A 25,438-nucleotide genomic window follows, 5' to 3' on the forward strand; every position below is an offset into this window, starting at 1 on the left:
CTGGTCTCCTCCAATCAAATCCATGATGTAAGGACGCATGTCCCTAGTGCCATTTCTGAAGGAAATGTTTTCTGCTGGGATGTCCACATAGACCCTGGAGTCTCACTAACCATTGCTTACTACAAACAGGAGGATACTGAAGAGAAATGCTTATGAAATCAAAGTAGCAAAAATATCAGTGCCAATGTAACAGGGACTCTTAGATTAATGTCACACTTTCATTCATTTCCTGTCAAACCCTTAAAAACTTGAAAAGCAGCAAATGCTGTTAGCAAATATGATCTTCAATTTCTACCTTGCTAGCACCAGATCCTATATTATGCGAATGAATATGATTTATAACTGTGAACTATTGTACAGAAGCCAAATGTGGGAAGGAGAAGAAATAAAACATTTTAAATGCAAAAATTAATAGTAAAAGGCATCAAGGGATTACATATAAAAGAGATAACAAACCAGTTAATACCGAAATTATGTCATCTAGTAAACTTGGTATTTTTTTAAATTTATATACTATGTATAGTGTGTCTCATTTCAGGTGTCACCCATAAACTGGGAAAGTATTTACAATTTAATATCTTCTGGGTTCAAAAGAATCTGGGATAAATCAGGTGTGCCTTAATTGCAAGGACGTAAGCATTTTATCTTGTACTTGCCACCAGTCACCACAGTTACCAGTGGCATTCCACTCTGACAGAGAAGATATGTCACAATTACAACATGACCGAGTTGACCTCCCTCTTCCTTTGTATTAAGTAAGTGGAGCTGCTCCGACCATCCAGAACACTCTTATATGGCGGTATCCCAGAACACCGTCTGCTGTTTAGAGTAGGGCGGAGGGCTGTACTTCTTGGCACCTGCGTTCTTCTTCCAGCTGGGCAGGATGGGCATGCTATCCTGTTTGCAAAGGCCCTTTTCCGTTTTCTGTCTAGCCTTTATTTCCTTGCACAAGCAACGCTTTTTCTCAATCATCTCAAGCATTGTATGGTCTCCATGAAACCACTGCATGCATGCCACCTAGCAAAAACACAAAGAGTGAATACAGAAGGAAAAGAAAAATGGAATGAAAGCAGTCTTGCACCGTGCTAGTAGTTATTTAGGAAAATGCCAGCTGTGTCTACACCTCCTCTAAACACTCTTAAAGGAAACTGAGAAATACAGTAATTTTTACAATGCAAAAATGAAAACCATAAATGCTCTGTACTTACATTGGTTAGATTATTTAATAATACTTTGAGCAAAAATAGTCTGTAGCATGTTCTGACAGACCACGGTATGGAAATTACTTTATATTTTTAAGCAGTTTGCCAAATATTTAACTATTACTCTCATGTTTCTTTGTGTGTGTGTTTTGTCCCAATAAATCTAAGTTTGATTATTGGAATTATTTTTTCAGTGAGGTTTACCAAGAATATGATGTTTAATGAAATTAATGAACATCTTGTTTTTTTTAATAAATTGTAAACTCTTGGATCTGTTTATAAGTAGCATATAGTAGAGTAGATATTTTAATCTTTTCCTGCTATAATAACTTTTAGTGTGCACTCATATATTTGGAATGTAAATGCATATGTAATTCTAAAAGAAGTCTCTGATGCTTCAGCAAATGTCTAAAGTTAGAATTAGTGCCCTCTGAGCTGGACATGGTGACGCACGCTTGTAATTCCAGCATTCAGGAGGCCAGTTTGAGGACAGCCTCAGCTACTTAGCGAGGCCCTTTGCAACTCATTGAGATACTGTTTCAAAATAAAGAATAAAAAATAGTGTTAGGGATGTAGCTCGGAGGTAGAATATCCCTGGGTTCTATCCTCAATATCAAAAAGAAAAAAAAAAAAAAAACTGGTGCCCTTTGTAATCACATTGACTCTAATTCTGAGTAATTACAAAAACTTACAGAAAAAGATTAATTTGGTCAGTTGAGTAGCCAGGAAAAAGTTCAGTGTGGACTAGATACTGATACAAATACATATATTGCTGGACAGTTGGACACTGCTCCCAGGTATATGTAATGCCATGTATATTAGAAACAAGGAAATTATGATGTATGATTACAATGCACCAATAAAAGCATATTTTATAAAGGCAATGGGATGGACCCATGAGTCCAGCTATAATGAAGAAGCAGGCACTTCATTGTTTAAGCAAGTCTATTCTATGACTTGAAAGGTTAAAATAGCTCACTTAAAGTCATTACATTTAGTTTTATAATTTCAGGGTAACAATCAGAGCAAATACTTATCCAGTGTTACTCAATCAGAGCTCACAAACATTTTGCATGATTTAATTCATTATTCTTCATGTCACTGATGCTCGGACATAAGTACTTTGGTTGTCTATAATGATGAATGAAATAAAAACTCAAAGAGATTTGCTAAATTGTCCAAAGTAACAGAGCCAACAAATGGAAATCAAAATTTGAACTCAAGAGTTTTTTTTATTTTCCAACATCTTTATTTTTAACAACTTCGCTTTAATTCCCCTCAGTGTGCGTAGTTAAAGAAAGAACAGGATTTGGGTAGATAAGAGAGTACAAAGTCCTTACCACATAGATGAGGAAGCTAAGATTTAAAGTTGTCTATTTTGCCCCAAATCAGGTAGTTAATTTTTGGTGTAAACAAAGCAAAACACGTTCTCATGATTCTTAATCCTTTAAGGAACAGAGAGAACCTAAAAGTAGAAAATGTGTTCCAGTCCTAGATGTGCAAATATATACTGTCCACTGAGCTTCTTGGATTCTTTTTCTGAGTGATTTAACTGATGATACCTTGTTTTCAGAAGCTTATGTGAAGTTTAAAGGAATAAAGAAAGTCAACTCATTTTAAAGCCCATATATCATTATCCAAGTCTTCCTATCCCACTACTGATAAATCCCTAGTGGTTGTCTGTATCTATCTTCTGCCGGCTCCATGTGACATCATGTCCTCTCCTCTGTGCTTAAAGTCAGGATTCATCTTTCTATTACCATCAGAAAACTAGGTCTCCAAACTTTAAGAAACTAGGACACTATCATGGTGGGACATAATACTCAGAATATAACAGAAGGTCTCTCTAGATTGCTGAGAATCTTCTTAAGTTGTTAAGGCTGTTCTCAAACCTGTAATCCTCCTATTTTAGTCTCCCAAGTACTGGAGTTGCAGGTGTGCACCACCACATCCAACTGTTTCAAAATAAAAACGGATGTAACTCATAGGTGGAATGCCTCTGAGTTCAATCTCAAGTACCACTTCCCTCCAAAAATAATGATATGCAAATACCTAAGGAGTACCTGAAAAGATCCTCAGAATTATTAGTCATTCAGGAAATATGAAACAAAACCAAAATGAGACACAATATCACACCCACTAGGATGGCTTTAACCAAATAAATGGATAAAAGCAAATGTTGATGATAATGTAGGTAAATTTTTAAACAAACATAACTAATGGGGATATAAAATGGAGCAGTCACTTTGGCAAATAAGTACACAGGTTTTTTGTTGTTAGCGTGTGTTTTTCATTTTTATTTTTGCAAGGGGAGTGATTGTTGAAAGTGTTATAAAGTTGTATTGTGGCAATGGTTACATAAGTCTGTGATTATACTGAAAATTATTCAATTGCATTCTTTAAATGGCTGAATTCTATGATATACACATTATATCTCAATAAAGCTGTTTTTAAAACGAAAAAAAAACTATAATGATAGTGTGGTGTGTATTATCATTGCAGGCATTAGTAAAATGTGAATGTTTATTACTATGAGTAAATAAAAATTATCAATTAAACAAATCAAAATTAATAATTTAGACTTGGAACTGAAAATTATTTTCTTAGATAAATAACTTGTTGTTGACATAGCATTCCTTAAAAGTACTGGCTGTGTATAGGTTTTTTTAAGGTCTTCCAGTCCCTGGCTCAAAATCGCAGGCCATTTTATTTATTTATTTTTACTTTTTGCAGGTCTGCAAATGGAACCGAGGGGCAATCGACCTCCGAGCTACACCACTTGCCCTATTTTTTATTTATTTATTTTTTGTGTGTGTGGTACTGAGGGTGGAACCCAGGTGCTTTTCTACCTCTAGGCTATACTCCCAGACCTTTTTTATACTTTATTTTGAAACAGGGTCTCACTAAGTTGCTGAGAGCCTCACTAAGTAGTTGAAGCTGGCTTTGAACCTGTGCAATCCTCCTGGCTCAGCCTCCCAAGAGCTGGGATTACAAACGTGTGCCACCACGCCCAGCTATTCTTTATTTTTTGAAACAGGATCTCACTCAGTTGCAGAGGGCCTCACTAAGTACCTGAGGCTGTCTGCAAACCGTGATCCCCCAGTCTCAGCCTCCCGAATGCAAGCGTATGCCACCACGCCCGCCAGGGTACCAACATTTTAAACAAAATTCTAGGTGTTTGGTGAGTTACTCTGATGAGCAGATTTATGTCCCAATAAGATATTGCCAAGGCAGTGCAAAAGATATTTGGAAGACCAATATTTTATAACAAATTTATATATGAAATAAAAATACAGTAACTCTACTTTGGTGGAAATGCAGCCAAAATTTATTGGTGACTATAAACCATCATCATGGAATTTATAACAAAGAATTATTGGAAGGCAGGCCTTAATTTAATCCATTTTAGAAGTCCCAGCATGCAGAACAAGGTTCTAGATTCTCAGTAAAATTGTGAATTGAATAGAAGCCACTACCAGTAAACAGTTTTTGCTACCTTTAAAATAAAATTTCCCAGATAATCTTCTTAGTAAAACATTTTGTGTTTTGCACATTTCAATATATTTGGAAAATTTCTTTGAAGCAAAATATTTCTTACAGTGCCAGTTCTACATTTGCATTACATTTACTTCTTCACACAAACACTACATCATTTTTTAGTTTATTTTCTTTGATATTTTTAAAGTGCCAATCAATAGGGATGGCTGCAAAATAATTTTTCAAAACTGCATTGACAACACTGTCAACAATCTGTTTCATCATTGTTATAATATTTCATTGTATTGTTAATAAAATAAGTTTGTTTTATGCCAATTAGTAGTGTATGCTTATATAGATATGTTTTTATTAATAATAAAACTTTAAAACCTAAAGAAGGGCCAGAATAATTATAAAGCATGATTTTTCATCATTTTACATTTCATGAAATCAATATATGTCCACTGCATTGAAATGTCCTGCAACATTAATGAGAAGAATTACATTTTTTTCAGACTGACTTCACATGTTGAGCCTTCACTTTTGATGCCAGATAGATCATCAATAAGGATGTGTTGTTAGGTTCATAGAAGAGGACCAGGTAGTAGAAGAAAATTTAAATATATATTTTTGGAAGATTGTCATTTCAAAAATATTCTTTTAATTCTCCGAGTTCCAGTGTTACTGCTATGGTCCTTTACATGTTCAAATTTGTCTGCCCAAATGTCTCTACACACATTTTACTTTGACAGATGTTATGTTTCTATTCATTATTTGGTTCACCACAAATAGCATATTTAGCAAATATAGGAAGTGAGTTAAAAGTATTACCCATACAAAATTTTACCACTTTTCTGATTTTTTCTTTTATTATAAAATTCTTCCTACTGTGTTAAAATATGGCTGTAAAATCCCATTCTGTTTCTCCCTGCAGTTTGAAGAACCTTGTGAATTGACTGTTACAACTAATATGAAACCGAATCCAGTAAATAAACACTTCTAGGTTTGTACCTTAATTAAATGACCTTATTTTTATCTTTAATCCAATTGCGTTCATTCTATATACCATGAAAAGAAGAGAAGACACACACGCAGGAGGATTAGCACACTTTGGGAAATTATTGGAAGATGATAGTTCAGTTATGAATACACATCTTTTAGATGAGATTTTTATATTAACATGATTCAGCAGAGCCAATATTCTTTAGTAATAAGTTTGTGGGAATAAAATTAAGTAATACTCCTTGTTGAGGAGACAAAACAAAAGTCTTCACTCTTGTGATCTACACAGTAAAGTACAACCCAGAGAAGAAGGAGGGGAGGGACTTGACAGTGGAGAAACTTGGCCCTGGTCTGAATGCCTGTGCCCTCCTGAAAGTCGAATACTAAAACCCAAACCTCCAGGTGATGGCACTCTAGGGTGAGACTTAGACACCTGCCCCTATTCCTTCCTTGTCCTAAGAGTCATGATGCCAGCCAAGTGTGTATGTGTGTGTGTGTATTTGACACAGGATTGAAGCTAGGGGCATTCTACCTTCAATATATACCCCGGTTTTCTTTTTTGTTTTTGTTTTGAAAAAGGGTCTCCTCACTATATTACTGAAACTTTCCTTGAACCCATGCCCTTTCCATCTCACAGTCCCAAGTACTGCAATCCCAGGCATCATGCCTGGCTAGGGATGCTGTGGCTCTTACTGACAATGATCTCCCTCTCCCACCAATGGGCAAACAGGTAGACTTTAATCAAGCATAAAGAAAAGTAAGCATGCCATTTTCGTGACTTTTTAACATATATTTTCAAGACAGTGAGTGAACAAAGATAGGGGGGCTTCCTCCTCCACACAGGCTGAACACAGCCCACTACCAGCTGTAGTCCATGAGCAAGAACTGTTTTTTTTTCACATTTTATTAATTAATTAATTAATTTAGTTAGTTAGTTAACTAGCTGGCAATTATTTCAGTACCGGAGATTGATTGAGCCCAGGGGCACTCTATCTCTGAGCTAAGCCCCCAGCTCTATTTTTTTGTTCTTATTTTGAAAAAGGGTCCAAGTTGTGAAGGACCTCACTAAGTAGCTGAGGCTGACCGTAAACCTGCAATCCTCCTCTCTCAGCCTCCCAATACTGGGATAACAAGTATTGCACCACCATGCCCCGCTACATTTTTAAACAGTTGAAAAAATAAAGAAATGTTTGGTAATACATGAAAATTATATGAACCCATATTGCAGAGTATATAAAAAAGGCTTCGAACACACTGGCATGCTTATTTGTTATTATATTACCTATAAAATAAGGTAGCTGAAACAGAGGTCATATGGTCATAGAGCCTAAAATTTTTACAATCTGGCCATTTACAAAGAAAAAAATTGATAGCCCTAGAATGATCATACAAAATGAAAAACACAGCTAACTAATAAAATAAGCAACTAGCCACTTTATTATGATTAATATAGTATGATAAAAGGTCAAATAAATGACATGCAAGTCCTATAAATTGTGAAAAATTATCTTGAATAGATCAATTAAACATAAAACATTAAATTTCCACTTATCTCCACCATAATAAATGGTTAGTGGATCCAAAGAATATGTTCGATCATCATACCTTTTCCTAAATATGCTTTCTTACCCAGTAAATGGTCAGTTGACCCTTAAAATAAGAATCTATTAGAACTGTCTAATGGAAGATGGAGGAAAAGATAATATCAATATTGATGCTATAAAAAGGGTTATAAAACAAAATGAAGAGCATCGATTCACACAGGCCTGTAGTATTTCTCCTTTCAAGTTCTGGTAGTTAATAGAAATGATAAGGATGAGATGTGGAATCAGTTCTGCAGTTAATTTAGAGAAATAATTTGGGTAGATTTTAATTGCATAATTATAAAGAAAAGAAAGTTTCAGGAGTGAGAAATGAAGCAGAAGACCTGGTTTAAATTCTCTTGCTATGAGATTTTGTGCCAGGTCAGCCCCTGTCTTAATCACACCACATTATTTACTTTTGTCTGATGTGTTACTCTTGTGTGTCAAGCTGAAAGGAAAAGTTTATTTGGAGAACTTGTCTCCTTAATTTTAGTGAATTATATTTCTTATCTTTTTCTAGCTAATATTTCTATAGAAAGAGGTCACAATTACAAAGTACAAAAGATTACATAAATCTGAATAAACCTTTTGAAACAGATATAACTAAAGGGCTACAACTCTCTACCCTGGCCAGCATATTCACAAATAAAATTGTTTTATTACCTAGTGTCAAAGAGTCACATGTTCAGATAGAAATAAAGAAAGCTTTTTCCCTTAAGTGATTGTGGCTTGCTTTATGTATCTCTTATAAAATGATATATATACTGAAGCTAGGTGTAGTGGTGCATGACTATAATCCTGGTACTTGGAAGACTAGAACAGGAGCATTGTGAGTTTAAGGGTAGCCTCAACAAAATAGTGAGTCTCTCAGAAACTTAGTATGACCCTACATCAAAAAAATATTATAAAAAGACTGGAGGTGTAGCTCAAAGGCTGAGTAACCCTTAATTCAATTCCTAGTACAAAAAAAAAGAAAACATGTGTGTTTGTTTAGCATATAGCAGTAGTCTAATATTACAGTATTATGTAGACTGTTTCTTAAGAAATACATAACCAAATAATCTATGCAAATTTATAAATACTTATAAACATCATTTATGTAACTTTGAAAAGTATCAGTTGAAGGCCAGGAGGATGAATGTACACTCAAACTTGTTTCCCATTTTAAATGAAGGCCACTGTAATGCTAGAACAGATAAATGTGCAATATCACTGGAATCCAACAATACCCCAAACTATAGAAGGTTTAAAAATATATTTCCTGCAATGTATGATCCCCAGGAGGCACCAATCCTGAATCTCAGCCTGGGTGTCTATGACCAAGAACACCAGCCCTTCGGACTGTGGGCATCAATTCTTGCCCGGTGAGTTACACTGAGTGATGGGCCAATGTCCCCGAAGGCTTAGTTGGACTCTAAATCTGGCACAACCAAGCTCAGGCAGCGCAGTTTAATTAAGCTTCTCTGGTGACTCCGATGGAAGATAGTCTGACATATTCAGTAACACACGTGAAAGATGGCAAGAGGCTATACTACGCCAAGACAGCACAGAAGCATTCTCTGAGGGCCCTTTCCACACTCTGGATATACATTAGATACAGCATGCTAGTAAAGACAAATTTAAATTTATGGAGGAAGAATCAGATTCTTGTCTTAGCAAATTATTGCAAATATGATCAATCCATATGCATGTATTTATCATCCATATAAACGTATATTTATTGATTGATTGATTTACTTTTGTGGTACTGGGGATGGAACCCAGGGGCCTTCTACCTCCGGGCTACACTCCCTGACCTATTTTATATTTTGTTTGGAAACAGCATCTCACTAAGTTGCTGAGAGCCTCACTAAGTAGCTGAGGCTGGCTTTGAACCTGCACCATCCTCCTGTCTCAGCCTCCCAAGTGCTGGGATTACAAGCGTGCGCCACCATGCCCGGCTGTATATTTATTTTTGCATATACATACATACATACATACATACATACATACATATATGTGTGTGTGTGTGTATGTGTGTGTGTACAAATATCACACATTTGTGGTTAAATCATTGAAACTTTCTATAGGTCTTCAAGTCACCATACATTTAAAAAATAAAATTATTAAAGTATTACTGAATAATATATGTGTAAATAGTGTCCCTCAAGAAATAGGGGTGAAAAAACTAATACATCTCAGCCTTCATTCTTGGTTGATGTAAGAGGAATGAGCTCAAAACATTCTTCAATGATTTCATGAAAGTTCTAAAATAAATTTCAAGATTATATGCACCGTTTGACATGCGACTCAGGAGAAAAAGATAGTAAGTAACATCAATAACAATATAACAATACAAGCAGTCATTAGTGTACAAAACAATGTTCCAGGCCCTCTATGCATGCATAGCATGTATTAATTCACTTAATGTAATAACTCGGAAGCATATTGTATTTCTAGTTTTTAGGTGATAAAACAAGTTTTGAAAAGATTAAATACCTGGTGCAGCATCAAATGCCCCATAGAAGAAAGAACTGGAGTTGAAATTCAAGATTACCATTATACTAAATTGAGCCATGGCTAATTATGATTAAGTTGCCCACACTAGAAACTCACAAATGCACACACACACACACACACACACACACACACACACACACACCACAACCATTCTAGTACGTTTACTACATGTAGCCAATGACAATGTATTAGATTGAATAAGAATGGTAAAAACCTGGCCTGGTTGATGCACACCAAAAATCCAGTACTTGGAAAGCTGAGACAGGCAGATCGTAGGTTCAAGGCCAGTCTCAGCCATTTAGCAAGACCCTCAGCAACTTAGCAAGACCCTGTTTACAAGTAAAGTAAAAATGGCTGGGGGTGTACACTAGAGATGGAATGACCCTGGGTTCAATCCTCAGTATCAGTTAGTCAGTAGTAAATAAAAACTTTAAGGAGAGATGAGATTTTTTACTTTTTTTTCTTATTACTATCTTCACTACCATGCCCTTCTTCATTAGTATCAAGATCATGGATATAATAACTATAGCATTTCCTCAGAGTGGCCAAAGTGCTATGTGGATGCCATACCTACATCATTTCATTTTACCTTTGCAATAACCAAATTTACAGAAGCTTAGAGCTCATTTGTTAGTCTCTGAAGACAGATTGCACCTTGGGTATGAAAACGGAAAATCAAGGCAGCACATGACAACCGTGTTATCCCAGAATAGACGCTCAACCCACAGTTCAGCTTCCTTGCCTTTAACCAATAGCAGACAACACGACGCTGTCATTGATTGCCTATTCACATCATAAGGTTGAATTGCAAAAGCAATTCCTTTCTACTTTTCACTTTACCTCCTTCCTGGCTTCCTTCCTACTGAACTATCTAATGAGTAAAGTATTCTAAAAGACGATGGATCCAAGTAGTGAATGATGATAATTGTACTAAGAACACTAATTCCTTTCTTGCTCTATAAAATAGCTCCATCTCATCTCATCCCCAAACTGCTTATTGGTAGTATGTCCGTAACTGTGTACAGAAAACATATTGCTAAGAAGTCCATCAGAAAGTATTTTCTTATTTCTGCAGCCTCTGTGTAGTTCCTTTTAATAAGCCCTACTTTGCACAGTTTTATGATAGCAAACAAGAATAGTTATCCTTCTATACATCCTAATGTTTTTTTTACATACACTCAAAATTATAATGGAAAATTAGTGTATCTTGATTGACTTGTGCAGACCTATCAGCTGATAAAAAAGAGTCGGGAAAAAGACCAGGGATGGATTCCATGCCACATCACTGTGAAGAAAACTTCTAATTTGCATAAAACCATTATTTTATAAACTCTTTGCTGTAGCCTCATTGTAAATGTAGGAGAAGAGGAAGGGATGGGGAGAGGGATTAGTAGGTACTAAGTTATGCTTAGGAGTGAGATGTTTTGATGTGCAACTGCAGGTAACAATTATGTATGGATTGTCTCCAAAGCTAGAAGAAAGAATATGGATTGTTTTTGCCATGAAGAAGTGCCAGGTGACTGAGGAGGGAGATATGCTTCACATGACTTAAACATTACCCATAAAGAAAAACTCAATTACATCATTTACAGGGAGATGGATGGAACTGGAGGACATTATGCTAAGTGAGGTTAGTCAGTTACAAAATAATAAAGAAATCGGATGTTTTCTCTAATATGCAAAAGCTAGGGAGAAATGGGTAATGGGAGAAACTCTAGATGAAGGAGGAGATTCTATAGATGAGGAGATAAGGTGACCTAACTGAGGGGATGGGAAGGAAGAAGAGGGAAACTCGCTAAAGTATATAATGCACTTAAACATATCAAAGTCAATCATTAAGCCAAGCATGAGAAGGAGGGAGGGGGAGAAAATGGGACAGGGATTAGATAAGGGCTAATTGGATGATGTGTGCATGTATGCCTCCACCATCTTTTATCCCATTAAGATTTATGACTAAATGCACCAATAAAAATATTTTAAAAACCATTAAATGATGAATATATATATCAAAATATCATTTGGCACCTCATTTTTATGTATGCTTTTATGTAGTTAGGTATCAATTTAAAAATAAAAAGTGAATTTTAGAAATATTATATGGTATTTCATCATTATGCACAGTTTTAAGTAGAAGTGTAAAATTAAAGAATAGTGAACTTTAGGAAATAATAAAAATCTCCAAGTACCAGGCTAAGCTAATTTTTTTTTTTTCGGAACTGAGAATTTAATTCAGGGGAATTTTACCTCCAAGCTACACCCTGGCTCTACTTTATATTCTTTATTTTGAAACAGGGCTTCACTAAGTAGCTGAGGTGGCTGCCAACCTGTCATCCTCCTGTCTCAGCCTCCCAAGCACTGGGATTACAAGAGTGTGTCACCATGTCTAAATAGCTAATTTTTTTTTTTTTTTGGTGGTACTGGGGGTGGAACCCAGAGGCTTTCTCTACCTCCGGGCTATACTCCCAGACCCATTTTATATTTTATTTGGAAACAGGGTCTCACTAAGTTGCTGAGAGCCTCACTAAGTAGATGAGGCTGACTTCGAACCTGCGCAATCCTCCTGTCTCAGCCTCCCAGGCGCGGGGATTATACGTGTGCGCCACCACGCCCGGCAGCTAATTGTTTTTAATAAGGCAAACAAATCTTCTATGGAGGCTTCAGAGTTCATTTATATGTTTTTAAATGAGCAAGAAGTTTTTAAGCAGATGATCTTAAGTAGATATTCCCTGGAGCAAGGAGTAATGCAAGACGAAATTCAATGATAACAAATGTGTTGATGTTCTTAATTTATTCTCTTAATCACTTATATTAGCGCTGGTTTAATTTTATTATAGAATACTGTGTTTTTAATAATTTATATGGACATGACAACAGAGAGATGAGGGAAGTCACGTTGTGGCAAACATTTGCTTTATCTAGCAAAAAAGGAGTTTCATAGGTAAGTAGAATTCTAATCTCCAAGAAACAGACTTTAATAATAACTGTTAAAAACAGCTAAAAAGACATCTTTATTTCTTATAATGTTGAATTGAGATGTTGAAGTATATTCAAAATATATATTTCTTTCTCCATTAGACGACATTGCCCCATATATGCCTAGCTGTCACGGGAAGGAGAAATGCACCAACAATGGCAATAATTTAGTTCTGGGGCCAGATTTGCTGTTTTATTAGCTTTAGGCCAGTCACTCCACTTCTCTGAGCCTCAGATTAGAACGGACATGATAATCCACACTGTGAGACAAGAAGTTGTGTCAGGCTCACTCCCAGTCGCATTTGGTAGAAACTGCGCGATGTATAAGAAGTGAGTCGATGGAGGCATGGCGAACTAGGATATTAATTACACTTAGAGGAAGAATGAGGAAGGAGAGGAGGGGTGGGCCATGAGGACCGACATTGTGACTTCTTTTGAAAATCAGAGAAATGTGGCAACAATTAGCCAGAACCATTAATATAGGTATACTACCCCCTTTAATATAGGCTTGATCTTAAATGTCAACCAGATCCCCATTGTAATTTCAACACTGGGCCAAAGTACCAGTGGCTATTTTTCATTTCATTAGTACTCCTGATATTATCAATGTAAGAAAGTACCAATCCCCATTGCCTCTCAGCTAGTGACAGGGGTTGGGGTCTTGTCTTCCTCATTGCACCACTTAAAAGACATTTTTTTTTTATTATTCTGTCATTCTAAATCTGGGCTGTGTTGACCTAAAATGCTTGAGTTCTTCATCCTAACTCAAAACTAGCACTTCCTCCTTAAGTAATGTAAATTAATTTTACTTCTGTTATAATCAGGTTTCCTCCAAAGAGCTTGGTCAATTTTCCTTCTAAACTATTCGTACAAATCCTTACGGATTAGTATGAAAAGGCAAGAAGAAATGAACCTTCTGTTGGAAAGTCCAAATCAGCTTGAGAAGTACTTTACTTGTGGCTCTGGCTCAACCAGGCAAGGCTTCAAAGGCCAGCCCCCTCTGTCCTGCCTTGATACCATCCATTTTCCTTTCTCCTTTTCTTCTCTCCTCTTTCCCATGCTGCTTACTTACTGTCCAAGAAGACATCCTGCAGAGCAGCTAGAAATAGGATGGCACAGGCCCATCTACCTGTCTGAGAGAGACAAGCGTGTATAAGATGTGCTGGAAAAGAGACATCACTCAAGAGACACTGGTCTTGCATCAAGGTCTTAAAATATAACAAAGCTCTTCCTTGCTGTAACTTCTCATGAGAGCCTTATGATGCTGTTTGCTAGAGTATAAATAGCTGCAAGTACTTTAATGAGATGGTGCTTAATATTTCTAGCACTGAAGATGCCAACTCGCTTAGAAATATCTGTCCTGAATTAATATTCACAAAGAGCTCCTATGGTTGTGATAATCAGACTCTTCCATCCTGAGAGTAATTACAGTACTTTCTTAGAAAATTTTTCTGCCATCCCAGGCTCTTTCAGCACCTACCTTCCAAAGGACAACCTAGGGGCCATGATTCTATTCTCATCTGTAAGGACAAATGGCTGAGATTTAACATGATCAACATCTTGCTGGAGATGATTCCAGGATTGTTTCTGTACCTCTACCCTATTATGCCACCCTGGTTAAAAGCCAGCAGAGAATTGCCCGCTGTACCACCCTTTGATGGATGCTTTAAAAAAATCAACAGAGTTTTTTAAACTTGACTTGAAAAGTAACAGAAACTGCAAAACAGGGAAAAAGAACTGTCACTATACCTAGAGAACTGCTTTCACATTGCCTATTACCGCGTGGCTGCCTAGCGGTGTCAATGGCTCGCATTGTCAATAGCATTATGTCTAGGGAGCCTAGGTTGACACTGCAACATAAGCACTTTAGAGGCACAGCCGTCCCCATGAACTCATTGTCTACACTGAGGCAATGAGTTCTACATGATAAGAAATCTGGCTTCTCTCCAGCCTATGAAAACCCACATCAATTCTGGCTTAAATTGAAAGATGGTTTGTTGCCAAGACTGCTAGGTCTCATTCCAAAGATGTAACACGCCTACTACTTTTGAAGATAGGAGGAGCCCTTTTGACAGTTATTTGGCCCCAATTTCTAAGTCTGAAGACGTGACTAAGATAACATCACAAAGCCTTACTTTCATGAATACTATAATGGCAAGTCCTCTTCCCCCCAGGAACCAACACTCACAACCCATAAACCACTCAGAAATAAAATACAAGTGGGGTAAATATGAAAATCAGGAGAAGGGAGAAGCCAGAGAATATGGGTGTTTTTAATAGTTTGCAGCTACCAGGAGAGTTCAATTGGAGCTAACTCAGCCAAAATATCCCAATCATCTTCTTCAATCTCTTTCTTTCCATTTCAATGGTTTTACCCATGGATCCCCACACCTGCCAAGATAAAGATAATTCCAAAGATGTTTCCTGCATTCTAGTAAGATAATCCATACACTGCACATGAAAAATCATATCATTTCTCGTGGCTATACTTGGGCCCAAAGTGGGAAATAATAAAGAGCCTATTTTTTCCATATTCTTCTTTTTTTTTTGCAATAATGGGAATGGAATCTAGGAATATTCTACTTCCAAGCTATACCTCCAGCCTTATTTTTTATTCTTTATTTTGAAACAGGGTCTCAATGAGTTGCGAATGGCCTCACTGAATAACTGAGTCTGTCTCTGAACCACGATCCTCCTGTCTCAGCCTCCCAAATGCTGAGATTACAGTGCGTGCCACCATGCCCAGCTTCCATAATCTTATTTTTTTAATTTTCCTCAAGCCCAATATATAATAAACTTTTTCTAAGTAAGTGTAAGTGGCCCTAAGTTGGCTGGAGAATAATATTTAACTGAAGGACATACCTTGCCAAGATTGGATTGTTCACCACTTTCATGAAGTACCAAAGGTGAATGAGGACAAGGGGATATTTCTCTGCAGCACCAATGGAAATTGGGTGCTAAAAACTATATAGACAGCAATTAACATGAATTGAATATAGGCAAAGGCGCAGGTGCTCTTCCAAATGTCTCATAAGCTAATCGGGTTTTCACAGATCAGCCTTTGAAAGTTGAGTTTCTGGTGGCCACTGTACAGATGAAGAACGGAGGTTCTTTGTGTGCTAAACAAGCCAAAGAGATTAGCAAAAGAATGAGTGAAACAAGAATATGAGTCCATTCCACAATCCCCTCCCCTTAGCACCATGTGGTTCTGCTATCAAGGAGCTGTTTGAAGGAGGCAAAATTATGAATGCCTTATATCTACCGCCATCCCTGGAAAACAGCACATGGGCAGACAGTAAGTGTTCATTGTCTTGCTTTTGCTATTTTACACATTAAACAAATGAGGCATTACATCACCCACCCAAAGGGATGGTCAGGTCTACTTGCAGAATCCACAGAGCCCCCTTCTTCTCCCTGAACCGTCAGCCAGTCCTGAGACTCTAGGTGCATTCAGCTGCCATTGCTACTATCCTGATTTATGCTTTGATGTCAAGAGAAATTGTTTTTGGAAGAATGACCGCCATGGAGTTACACATGGCCTCGTGACAACTCCAACTGTGTGCGCCTTGGGACACAGAGATGAGAATCTTTCCTGGACCATTCTTTTTCTCTCTCCCAGCCTCCTCTACCAACCCGAGGGGGCAGGTTCCACAGAGATTCAGTTGCTCAGCCATTGAAGAGCTTCAGGTTGGGAGGAGCCAAGGTCTGGCCCATGGTCCACAGCATTCATTGATGAGACATCTTGGTTCAATTTGTGTGAACCAGAAATAGTTTTTAAAGAAAAACCACTATATTTGGTGAGATGTGTTTGTTACAGCTGCTTTGCCACTGACTTAATGAGCAATCATGAGTGGGAAGCATACACATAAAATGTGTGGAAGTATATGGCTATTAGCTAGTATAGGTCTGATTTTTATATAGATACAGTGAGCTCTATAGTACAATGATTTTAAATGATATTTCCATAATTTACATTTTATCTTTTTTTTGAGGTATTGGGGATAGAACACAGAGTCATTCTACCTCTGGGCTACACTCTAAGCCCTATTTTTTTATTCTTTATTTTGAAATGGGGTCTCACTGAGTTTCAAAGGGTACATTTTATCTTTAAAAAGATTTCTGTGAAGAGATAAATGTCTACTGCTGGAAATGCCATACAATATAGGTGAGGAGGTGACCTCTTTAGAAATACAGTATAAATATACATCCAATATAAATATAAATGAATATGTATCTACTATGTATATAAAATATGTAGATCCAGAATTACTTTAAAAACAAACAAAACAAGCAAAAAGCTAGCCTTTTGATAGGTCACAGTTCAGTTTTCAGGAAAGAGAATTGCAATGGGGGGGCATTGATAGGTTATGGATGAATTGGCTTTCCATTCTATTAAACAAAAATGCTTGTTCCTGTTAAATTTTGATTGTATAAGTTCAATATCACAGCCTTATAATAAGATTATATAAATATAAGACTCCTGAGAATTTCTTGAGAAATGTGAGCACTAGAATTTTAAAAACAGTGCAAGTGAATGGGCCGGGGTAGCTCAGTGATAAACCCCTTGCTTGCCTACCACTCAAAGGGCACTGAGTTTAGTCCCAAGTACTGCAAAATAAAATAAATTAAATAAAGTAAAATGAATACATAAAATTAAAATACAGTTCCACCTTTGGAATCTGTAACAGGACAGAATCTACTTTACAAATAAATTGTAACCCCTTGCTATGTGTAGTCAAATCAGTGGCATATTCTTACTGATATTCTTTTATAAGGTAGGGCCTTTCAAGAACCCAGATTTTTATTTGGACTTCTAAACTTGAGCAACAATAGACTTCCAGCCAGGGATGCCTCGTCTTAATAAAGAAGACATTTCTCTCATCAAACTGAATACAAACAACTTGGATAGCTTTTTTTGACTTTGGACTTTAAGCAAAGTCGTAAGCTAATGGATAGATCCAACACAGAGTATGGGAGACGTCTACACTGGGGAAACGCCAGGGGGTGTGCTGAGCCCCTCAGTCTATCAAACACTATGCCAGATGCTTTAGGTATTATTTCATCTAATTTCATATATTTGTGCAATCATTTTTACTAAAACAGTTGTGACTATCTCTATAAGTGAGGACACTGAAAGTACACAACCTTTTTTTGAATTTCATAATAAGGGGTGATAGAACAGCTTGAGGAAGCCAGAGGAATCCCAGCTGAAATATGCTAATTTATGAAGTGCCTCATTCATGAAGACGTTTAAGAGCTAAAAGTTTGAAGCCAAAGCTGGTTGATTCCGAAAGCTGTCAGTTTTCTGCCTGTGACCACATTCTTTCAGAGTAGAAGAAAGATGAAAGTCAATAATAAATTATACTCTAGAAAGAAATCGCAGCCTAAGAAACTCCACTTTGGAAGTGAAAATACATTACCAGTGCATTCACAATATTCAAGTAGTATTTGAAATGATATTGGGTGATAAAATACAATTACTTTAACAATACAATTATCACTTAACGAGCAGATTAGACAAAATATTTATAAATTTGAAGGTGTTGTCTGCATCATATGTAGTACAATTAATGCAAAGCATTTCACTTGTTAGGATTGGTTTTTTTCTAGGATCGTGATTTCAAACTGTATGGTATTATTGATATTTTTCCACTTTCCTTCCCCTGAAATAAAGTACTTGCTTTTTTAAAGCATTCCTGGAAAGTGAGAACATACCTCCAAAAGCAGTTGTATCCAGACTTGTGAAGCTCCATTTTTCCCTGAACAAACCTTGCCAAGTTACTCATAGAACATATTTCATTTCTTTCTCTTGGGCTGGAATAGGCATAAAATAATGTATTCACTGCCCTTGGAGGATTGAACAATGATAAGAAAACCAATGGTGTTGTCAATCCATTTGATCATACATTACCATTAGCCTATACTATTTAGGACTGTAATTACAGCTCCTCTTAATTACTGCCATTTTTCAGATAAGGCACCTGAGTCAGAGAGGTTAAGTAATTTGTCTATGGAACTCAGCAAGGGGATAATTGAGCCCGGATTAAGCCCAGAGACTCTGCACATCTGCACACTTCCATCTGATCCCGCCACTTCATGAACGAGGCACTTCATAAATTAGCATATTTCAGCTGGGATTCCTCTGGCTTCCTCAAGCTGTTCTATCACCCCTTATTATGAAATTCAAACAAAGATAATATCCAGGAAAGAAGCAAACTGTTTATTAATTAATTATTAATTTTTTTTTTTACTTTTACTCTCTTTAATAACATCCTTCATGCTGGGGAGGAGAAAAAAATGAAAAAGGCTGCCTCCTTCCCAGGAAATTTTTGAGAAAGGCCAAAAAGAACTTGACCTGTAAAGATGTAGTCATTCATTTGCTCCAAGTTTTGAGGAAAGCGATGGAAATTCTTGCACTGTCACTAAACAATGAATTTTGAAAACTCAACTAATAGAACATAAATGGGGTTTGAAAAAAACCTATCTCGTCAAATGTCTAGTGGTAGCTATGGATAACCATTCCTTTTACTGCACAAATGAAGAATCCCTGTAATGTCTTTCCAGTTAACAGGTAACACTGGGGTCATCCTCCTCACATCACTGACACCTCTGCTCTACAACTGTGACAGCAGGAACCCCACTTCTAAATCATACCCTCTTCCTTAATTCCCCATATTCTGATGTCCCTTGTGCTTTTGGCAAATACCAGCAAATCATCCCAATCGCCCCACCATGACCAAATGTAACCTCTGGTTCTCTCTCAGCCTACGGCTCCCAGGAGAATCTGCAAATAGATAGATTCAGGACATGCAAAGAAACATATGTTCCGCTTTTAACTTGACTAATGGCAAGTGCTGAGGGGCTTCCTGGGCTCCAAGAGGAGGAGAGAAGTCGAGGGAGCTCACGGTCAAGGAGGAGGGTGCTGTGATCACTCTGGCACTTTGACACATACCCCCCCCCCCGTGTGTGTGTGTGTGTGTGTGTGTGTGTGTGTGTGTGGTATTGGAGATGAAACCCAGGGGCATTCTACCTCCGAGCGACACCCCCAAGCCCTATATTTTAATTCTTTATTTTTGAAACAGGGTCTCACTAAGTTGCTGAGGGTCTTGTTAAGTTGCTACTCCAACCTGTGATCCTCTGGTCTCAGCCTTCCAAGTCCTGGGATTACAATCCTATATCACTGCACCAGGATCAAAATTATTTTTAAGCTAACTTCGCCAGGCATTTCATTTGCAAACATCAGAATACGTAGCCTGTCTTAGTATGGCACATCAGAACACATTTTAACCCCCAAATCCAAAAACCACAAATGTGTTTTTTGTATTCATAGCCCCGGCTCTGTAAGTTAGACCATCTGCAAGAATCCCAGGCTCTTCTTAAAAGTCTTGCTAGGAGAACAGAAAAGTTTTCATTGACTTGTACTTCCTCTGGCTGTCCAGCAGCTCTCAGAGAAGGGAGCTAATTATTGCAACTCTCTTGGACCCAGTTTGGGAGAATTGAGCCCCAAGCTTTATAGCTCTGCCTAACTTCTTGGGCTTCATCCGTCTGCATGACTTCCTGGGCTGTGCATGGGATCCTGCACTTGACCACAGGACAGTGTGTAAGCTTCAGTTCTGTAGCCGAGCTGGACCAGGAAAGGGAGCCTGCTTGTCACTGTGCCCAATACAAACAAGCAGCAGAGAGCGGCTGGCCCTGAGTACTGGGAGGGCTGTATTCCTGTAGCCTTTTCCATCTCCCGCCACAGAAGAGAGAGAGGATAAGAGGTACTACTGCCCGAGTGCCAGTCAATTCTTGTTTCATTTCTAAAAAGGAGACTCAACTTTCTGACTCTCCCACAGGCCTGATAATTGCTCATTAGGACTAGAATCTTATTACTCCCAAGGCCATATGGCCATTTATCTGATTCACAGGTGACCAAGGTAAGGACCCTATCGCCTATCATGGCTGCCGTCCTTCAGACATTGTAGTGCTCCAACAACTGTGTTTATTTTTCTAAAGAATCGGTTACATAAAGTCCAGAGACATTTTGAAGAGTACTGACTTTAATCCAGATCTCTAGCATTCCAACACACATGATAAAGAATGAGCTGCGGCTTGTTTGTTCCAAAATGAGAGCATTGTAGAATTTTAGGGAAAAAAGCTGAAGGCATTTTCCCAGAAAGAAGCTAAACTAAGGCAACAGCGCCTCCTTGTGGCAATCTGAGGGCATACAAATTATAATTCAGGCTATCCCCTACAACACACACACACACACACACACACACACACACACACACACACACATCATAGCCAGACATGGTGGCACATGCCTGTAATCCCAGTACATGAGAGTCTGAGACAGGAGAATAACAGATTTGAGACCAATCTCGGCAATTTAGCAAGACTCTCAACAACCCAATCAAAAACTAAAATTAAGAAAAGGGCTGGGGGTGGGGGGGGAGTATAGCTTGTAGATAAAAGACCCCTGGATTCAATCCCCAGTACAAAAAAATTATAAAACTATGTTGAACCGTTGAACAGCCCTGAAGACCAATTTTTCCCTTGCCTGTGACTCCTGTCATCTTACCAATCTAGATATCTACAATGGTTTTAAAGACACTCAGAGGAAAGATTTCATGTCTGCTCCCCATAAAACATTCCAGAGTTTTACTCCCAGATCTAATAAAAATATTTTATACAGCAACATTTTTCTGCTCAGATCCGCTCTTTGGTTGGGAGAAGGAGACCGTGTGTGGCCCCTGTCCTTGGTGTCTGAGTTTACTAGTAAGTCTATGGGGATGAAACCACAGCAAAATTGGTCTGGGGCAGAGGGACTTGGAGAGGCCTGACCATAGAACCTTCCCACTCAGGACGGGTAAATACCACTGCCACTGTTTGGAGCAGAAAGCATTTGAAGGGATCAGAATGTGCAAGGCTAATTTCCTCATTTGAGGGAGGCACCCTTCCCTCGCTAGGATGAATCTCAACTCTGGGGCCTCCTCAGGCTTTCCTAACAACCCACTCTCATCAGAGCACGTTCCAGTAGCTGGAGGCTTTCGTGAACCTATGAATTTACCCCGTTTGCCTTTTGAGCATCATCTGACTGCTAGACAGCAATAGCATCCTTTTTATTTTTTTCTTTTGTCTTTGCGAAGCCAAGCTTAATCACGCCTTTCTTAATTCTGAACTGAAGGCTACTTAACATTTGCTCCTTTTCAGCATTTTTAGTATTAATACAACTTTGATTTTTTTTTTTTTTTTTGGTTGTTCACTTGAGTACTTCGCAGTGATTTTCAAATTGCAAAAGAAATTGAGCTCTTCCAAGTACATTCTGGCTGCCTGTTTTCATAGGATTGTGTTTCTTTTTTCTGTCCCTCCCATGATTATTATTTTATTGTTATTCTTACTTTGAATAATTAAGATGTAGACTTTCAGTTTTATGTCTAGATAGTTGTGTTTAAAATAATCAGTGGAGATATATAAAGATTAGCTTTGTGTAATACTTGTTTATGGGAACGAATTTTTTTTTTTTTTTTTTTTTTTTTTTTGGTGGTACTGGGGTTCCTGGAAGCCCTTCTACCTCCGGGCTACACTCCCAGACCTATTTTATATTTTTGAAACAGGGTCTCTTACGCCAGCACGGCTGGCTTCGAACCTGCGCGATCCTCCTGTCTCCGCCTCCCAAGCGCGAGGATTACAAGCGTGCGCCACCACGCCCGGCAGTGGGAACGAATTTTTAAAGGATGAGCTAAACACAGTGTTGTCTTACTCAAGGTAAGCAAAAATATACTGTGCACAGACTTATTTGGGTATCTCTAATTTTAAAATAACTCATTTTAATATGAGTCAAAGTTGTATTCCATAAAGGTTTTTATGTTTTTTTTTAAATAGGGAGAGACTCAGACAAGAATAATAATTAAAATCTAGTCTACAAGTCATGCACTCTGCAGAAAGTATATTGTAAAACAATCAACTATATGTTTCTGCCTAAGATCTCACTATAAATTAAAATATGGGCCCGAACTCATTTCTCAGTTTGCTGGTACTTATCCTTAATCGTGTGGCATTAAGTTCATTCTGAATGCATAGGTAATTTATTTTAAGCAAAAATTAGCAAAAAAAAAAAAAGAATGGCACCAATTGAGACACAATGTTTATTATTTATTTATTTATTTATTTATTTATTTATTTATTTATTCATTCATTCATTCATGTATAAATACCCTTTATCACCCTTTATCAGACTAAGACTGTCAAATGACTACTAGTCCCAGCAAATGAAGCCATGTTAACTTCGGAAGTGCCTCTTGCTCCCTCTAGTGGTGATGAGCTGCATAGGCCATTTACAGTATGCATTGGCTCCAGAAGACCCAAGGGACTGGATTGCCTCTGAATTTACAGGAGAGAACACTGCATTTATAGCAAAAGAGGACTTCGAGCCCCAAATCTGCCACTGTGCACAGTGCGAACTTGAGATTTCATTTGACTTTTTTTTGTTGGGTTTTCTCATTCTACATAGAGTAATGATTTGCAGAAATGATGTGATGTTCATAGGGGTAAACTTAGGTCAAATTTGTTTAGACACTGATAAGACACAATTAGATTCTTTTTCATTTTTCTATGGGAATTTCAAGAGACTCAGTGTATGTAGTCGATGGGTTGGACCCTGTGGTGGGCCCTTGGGTGCCCTGGGCTCCTGCCTCTAAGTCCAGAGAGTAGAGAATTTGGAGAATATCAAGCACCCTGGTGCTCAGACCTCAGTCCCTCATATTGAAGTAACTGGATCATATGCCCGGAGAGTCTCTGATGAAGCCAACACAGGTGGTTGTCTTGCTAACAAAAAATATGCAAATCTAATCACAAAGGAATTATCAGGCCAGTCAAAACTGAGGGGTATTCTGAGAAAAGTAAAACTGGTTTGGACTCTAAAGTTCTTAGTATCCTGAAAGACTAATGAAGCTGGGAAACAGTCATGATTAAAGGAGATCTGGGGTGGGGGAGGAAAAAAAGAGAAAAAAGAGACCGATCACTGAATGTATTCTGTGGTTCTTGACTGGATCCTGAACTACCAGGCAGAGGCATCAAATTGGGGCACAAACAGAGACTTGGAAATGAGGTTTACTATATAATTAAATCATCATAATGGACTTGACTGTGTGTGTGTGTGTGTGTGTGTGTGTGTGTGTGTGTGTGTGTGTGTACTGAGGATGGAACCCAGAAACCCAGAGGCATTCTACCTCCAAGATATATCTTGGCCCTTTTTCATTCACATTCATATATATATAATTTTTTTGGTGGTACTGGGTTTCCTGGAAGCCCTTCTACCTCCGGACTACACTCCCAGACCTATTTTATATTTTTATTTGGAAACAGGGTCTCTTAAGCCAGTGTGGCTGGCTTCAAACCTGCGCAGTCCTCCTTTCTCTGCCTCTCAAGTGCAGGGATTACCAGCGTGCGCCACCATGCCCAGCTCTTTTATATTTTTGAAATAGTGTCTTGCTAAGTTGCTGAGGAACATTGCTAAGCTGTGGACACTGTCCTGAAACAAGGGATGCTTCTGTCTCAACCCCCAAGTACTGGGATTACAGGTGTGTGCCATCATGCCCAACATGTTTTTGTTTATTTGTTTTCTTTTTTTTTTTTTTTTTTGCACAGTACTGAGGATTGAACTCAGGGACATTCTACCTCTGATCTATACCCCACCCCTTTTTGAAATAGGGTAGGGTCTTGCTAGGTTGCTAAGATCTTGCTGCATTTCTGAGGCTATCCTCATACCTGTAATCTTCCTGTCTTAACCTCCCAAATACTGGGATTATAGGCATGTGTCACAACATTGTGCTGAGTTTGTTAGTGTCTGAAAATTTCTTGTTTTTAGAAAATATGGATTCAAGTACTCAAAGATGAAATGGCATGATCAAAACACACGTGTGAGTGTGTGTGTGTGTGTTTAATAGCATACACATGCTACTTGCCTTCTAATTTTCCTGTCATTGGAAAATCATAAAAATAAGAAAACACATGAAACAAACAAATGAATGACATGCCCTTAGATACTCTATCTACTTTAGATTCTCTTGAGTTCAGAGTTTCGCCCTTTGTGATGCTTGTTGTCTGGGGAATCAGCCCCTCATCTGATGTTTACATACTGTACCAGGATCTCAGGGAACCAGAATTGGAATTAGAAGGAGGAGGTGTGTTTCAGCAAACTTCTGTTGAATATTTTAGGTGGATAAGTTCCCTTATTTTGAAATGGAAGTAATAATTATCATGATAATTATCCCTAATTCTCTTGGAATATTAACCCCTAGTCTTCAACCCCTTGTGATCTTATCCCCTCAAAATGTTATTCCTGCAATGTGGAACTGTTCCAATTTTCCCGACAAACTGTTTGACTCAGACTCCTCACTCCTTGAAAATCTCTTTACTTTCTGCCCTCTTTTACTTAAATGTCCATAAAATAGTCTCTCCTCCCTCAATAAAGTTTTGTAGGCCCCCAGCAATGGCATCCCCCAACCTGTCAGTTAATACAGTTAATATCTTCTGTGTCTGCACTTCTTAATTACACTGAATTACAAGTGCGCGCGCACGCGCGCGCGCACACACACACACACACACACACACACATCTGGCCTCTCTACTGGGCTGAAATTTCTTCGGACATAAGGAGTCTGAAACAACTACCTTGCAAACTAGTGCCTAGCAGAACATCTGGTGCTTAGCAGG

The 25,438-nt window shown here is 38.0% G+C and overlaps 1 protein-coding gene across 1 annotated transcript in view; it reads right to left on the bottom strand.

Annotated features, from left to right (window-relative positions):
- Positions 1-789: 789 nt before the first annotated feature.
- Positions 790-25,438, bottom strand: part of NYAP2 (neuronal tyrosine-phosphorylated phosphoinositide-3-kinase adaptor 2) — a gene marked incomplete at both ends in the record, with an annotated part of 293,502 nt that continues 268,853 nt past the window's right edge. Inside the window, one exon of the mRNA XM_080689004.1 lies at positions 790-1,017. Coding sequence (XP_080545130.1) covers positions 790-1,017 — 228 coding nt within the window. The remainder of the gene's footprint in view (positions 1,018-25,438) is intronic.

This window comes from Muscardinus avellanarius (genome assembly GCF_963383645.1).
Source record: "Muscardinus avellanarius genome assembly, chromosome: 2".
NCBI lineage: Eukaryota > Metazoa > Chordata > Mammalia > Rodentia > Gliridae > Muscardinus > Muscardinus avellanarius.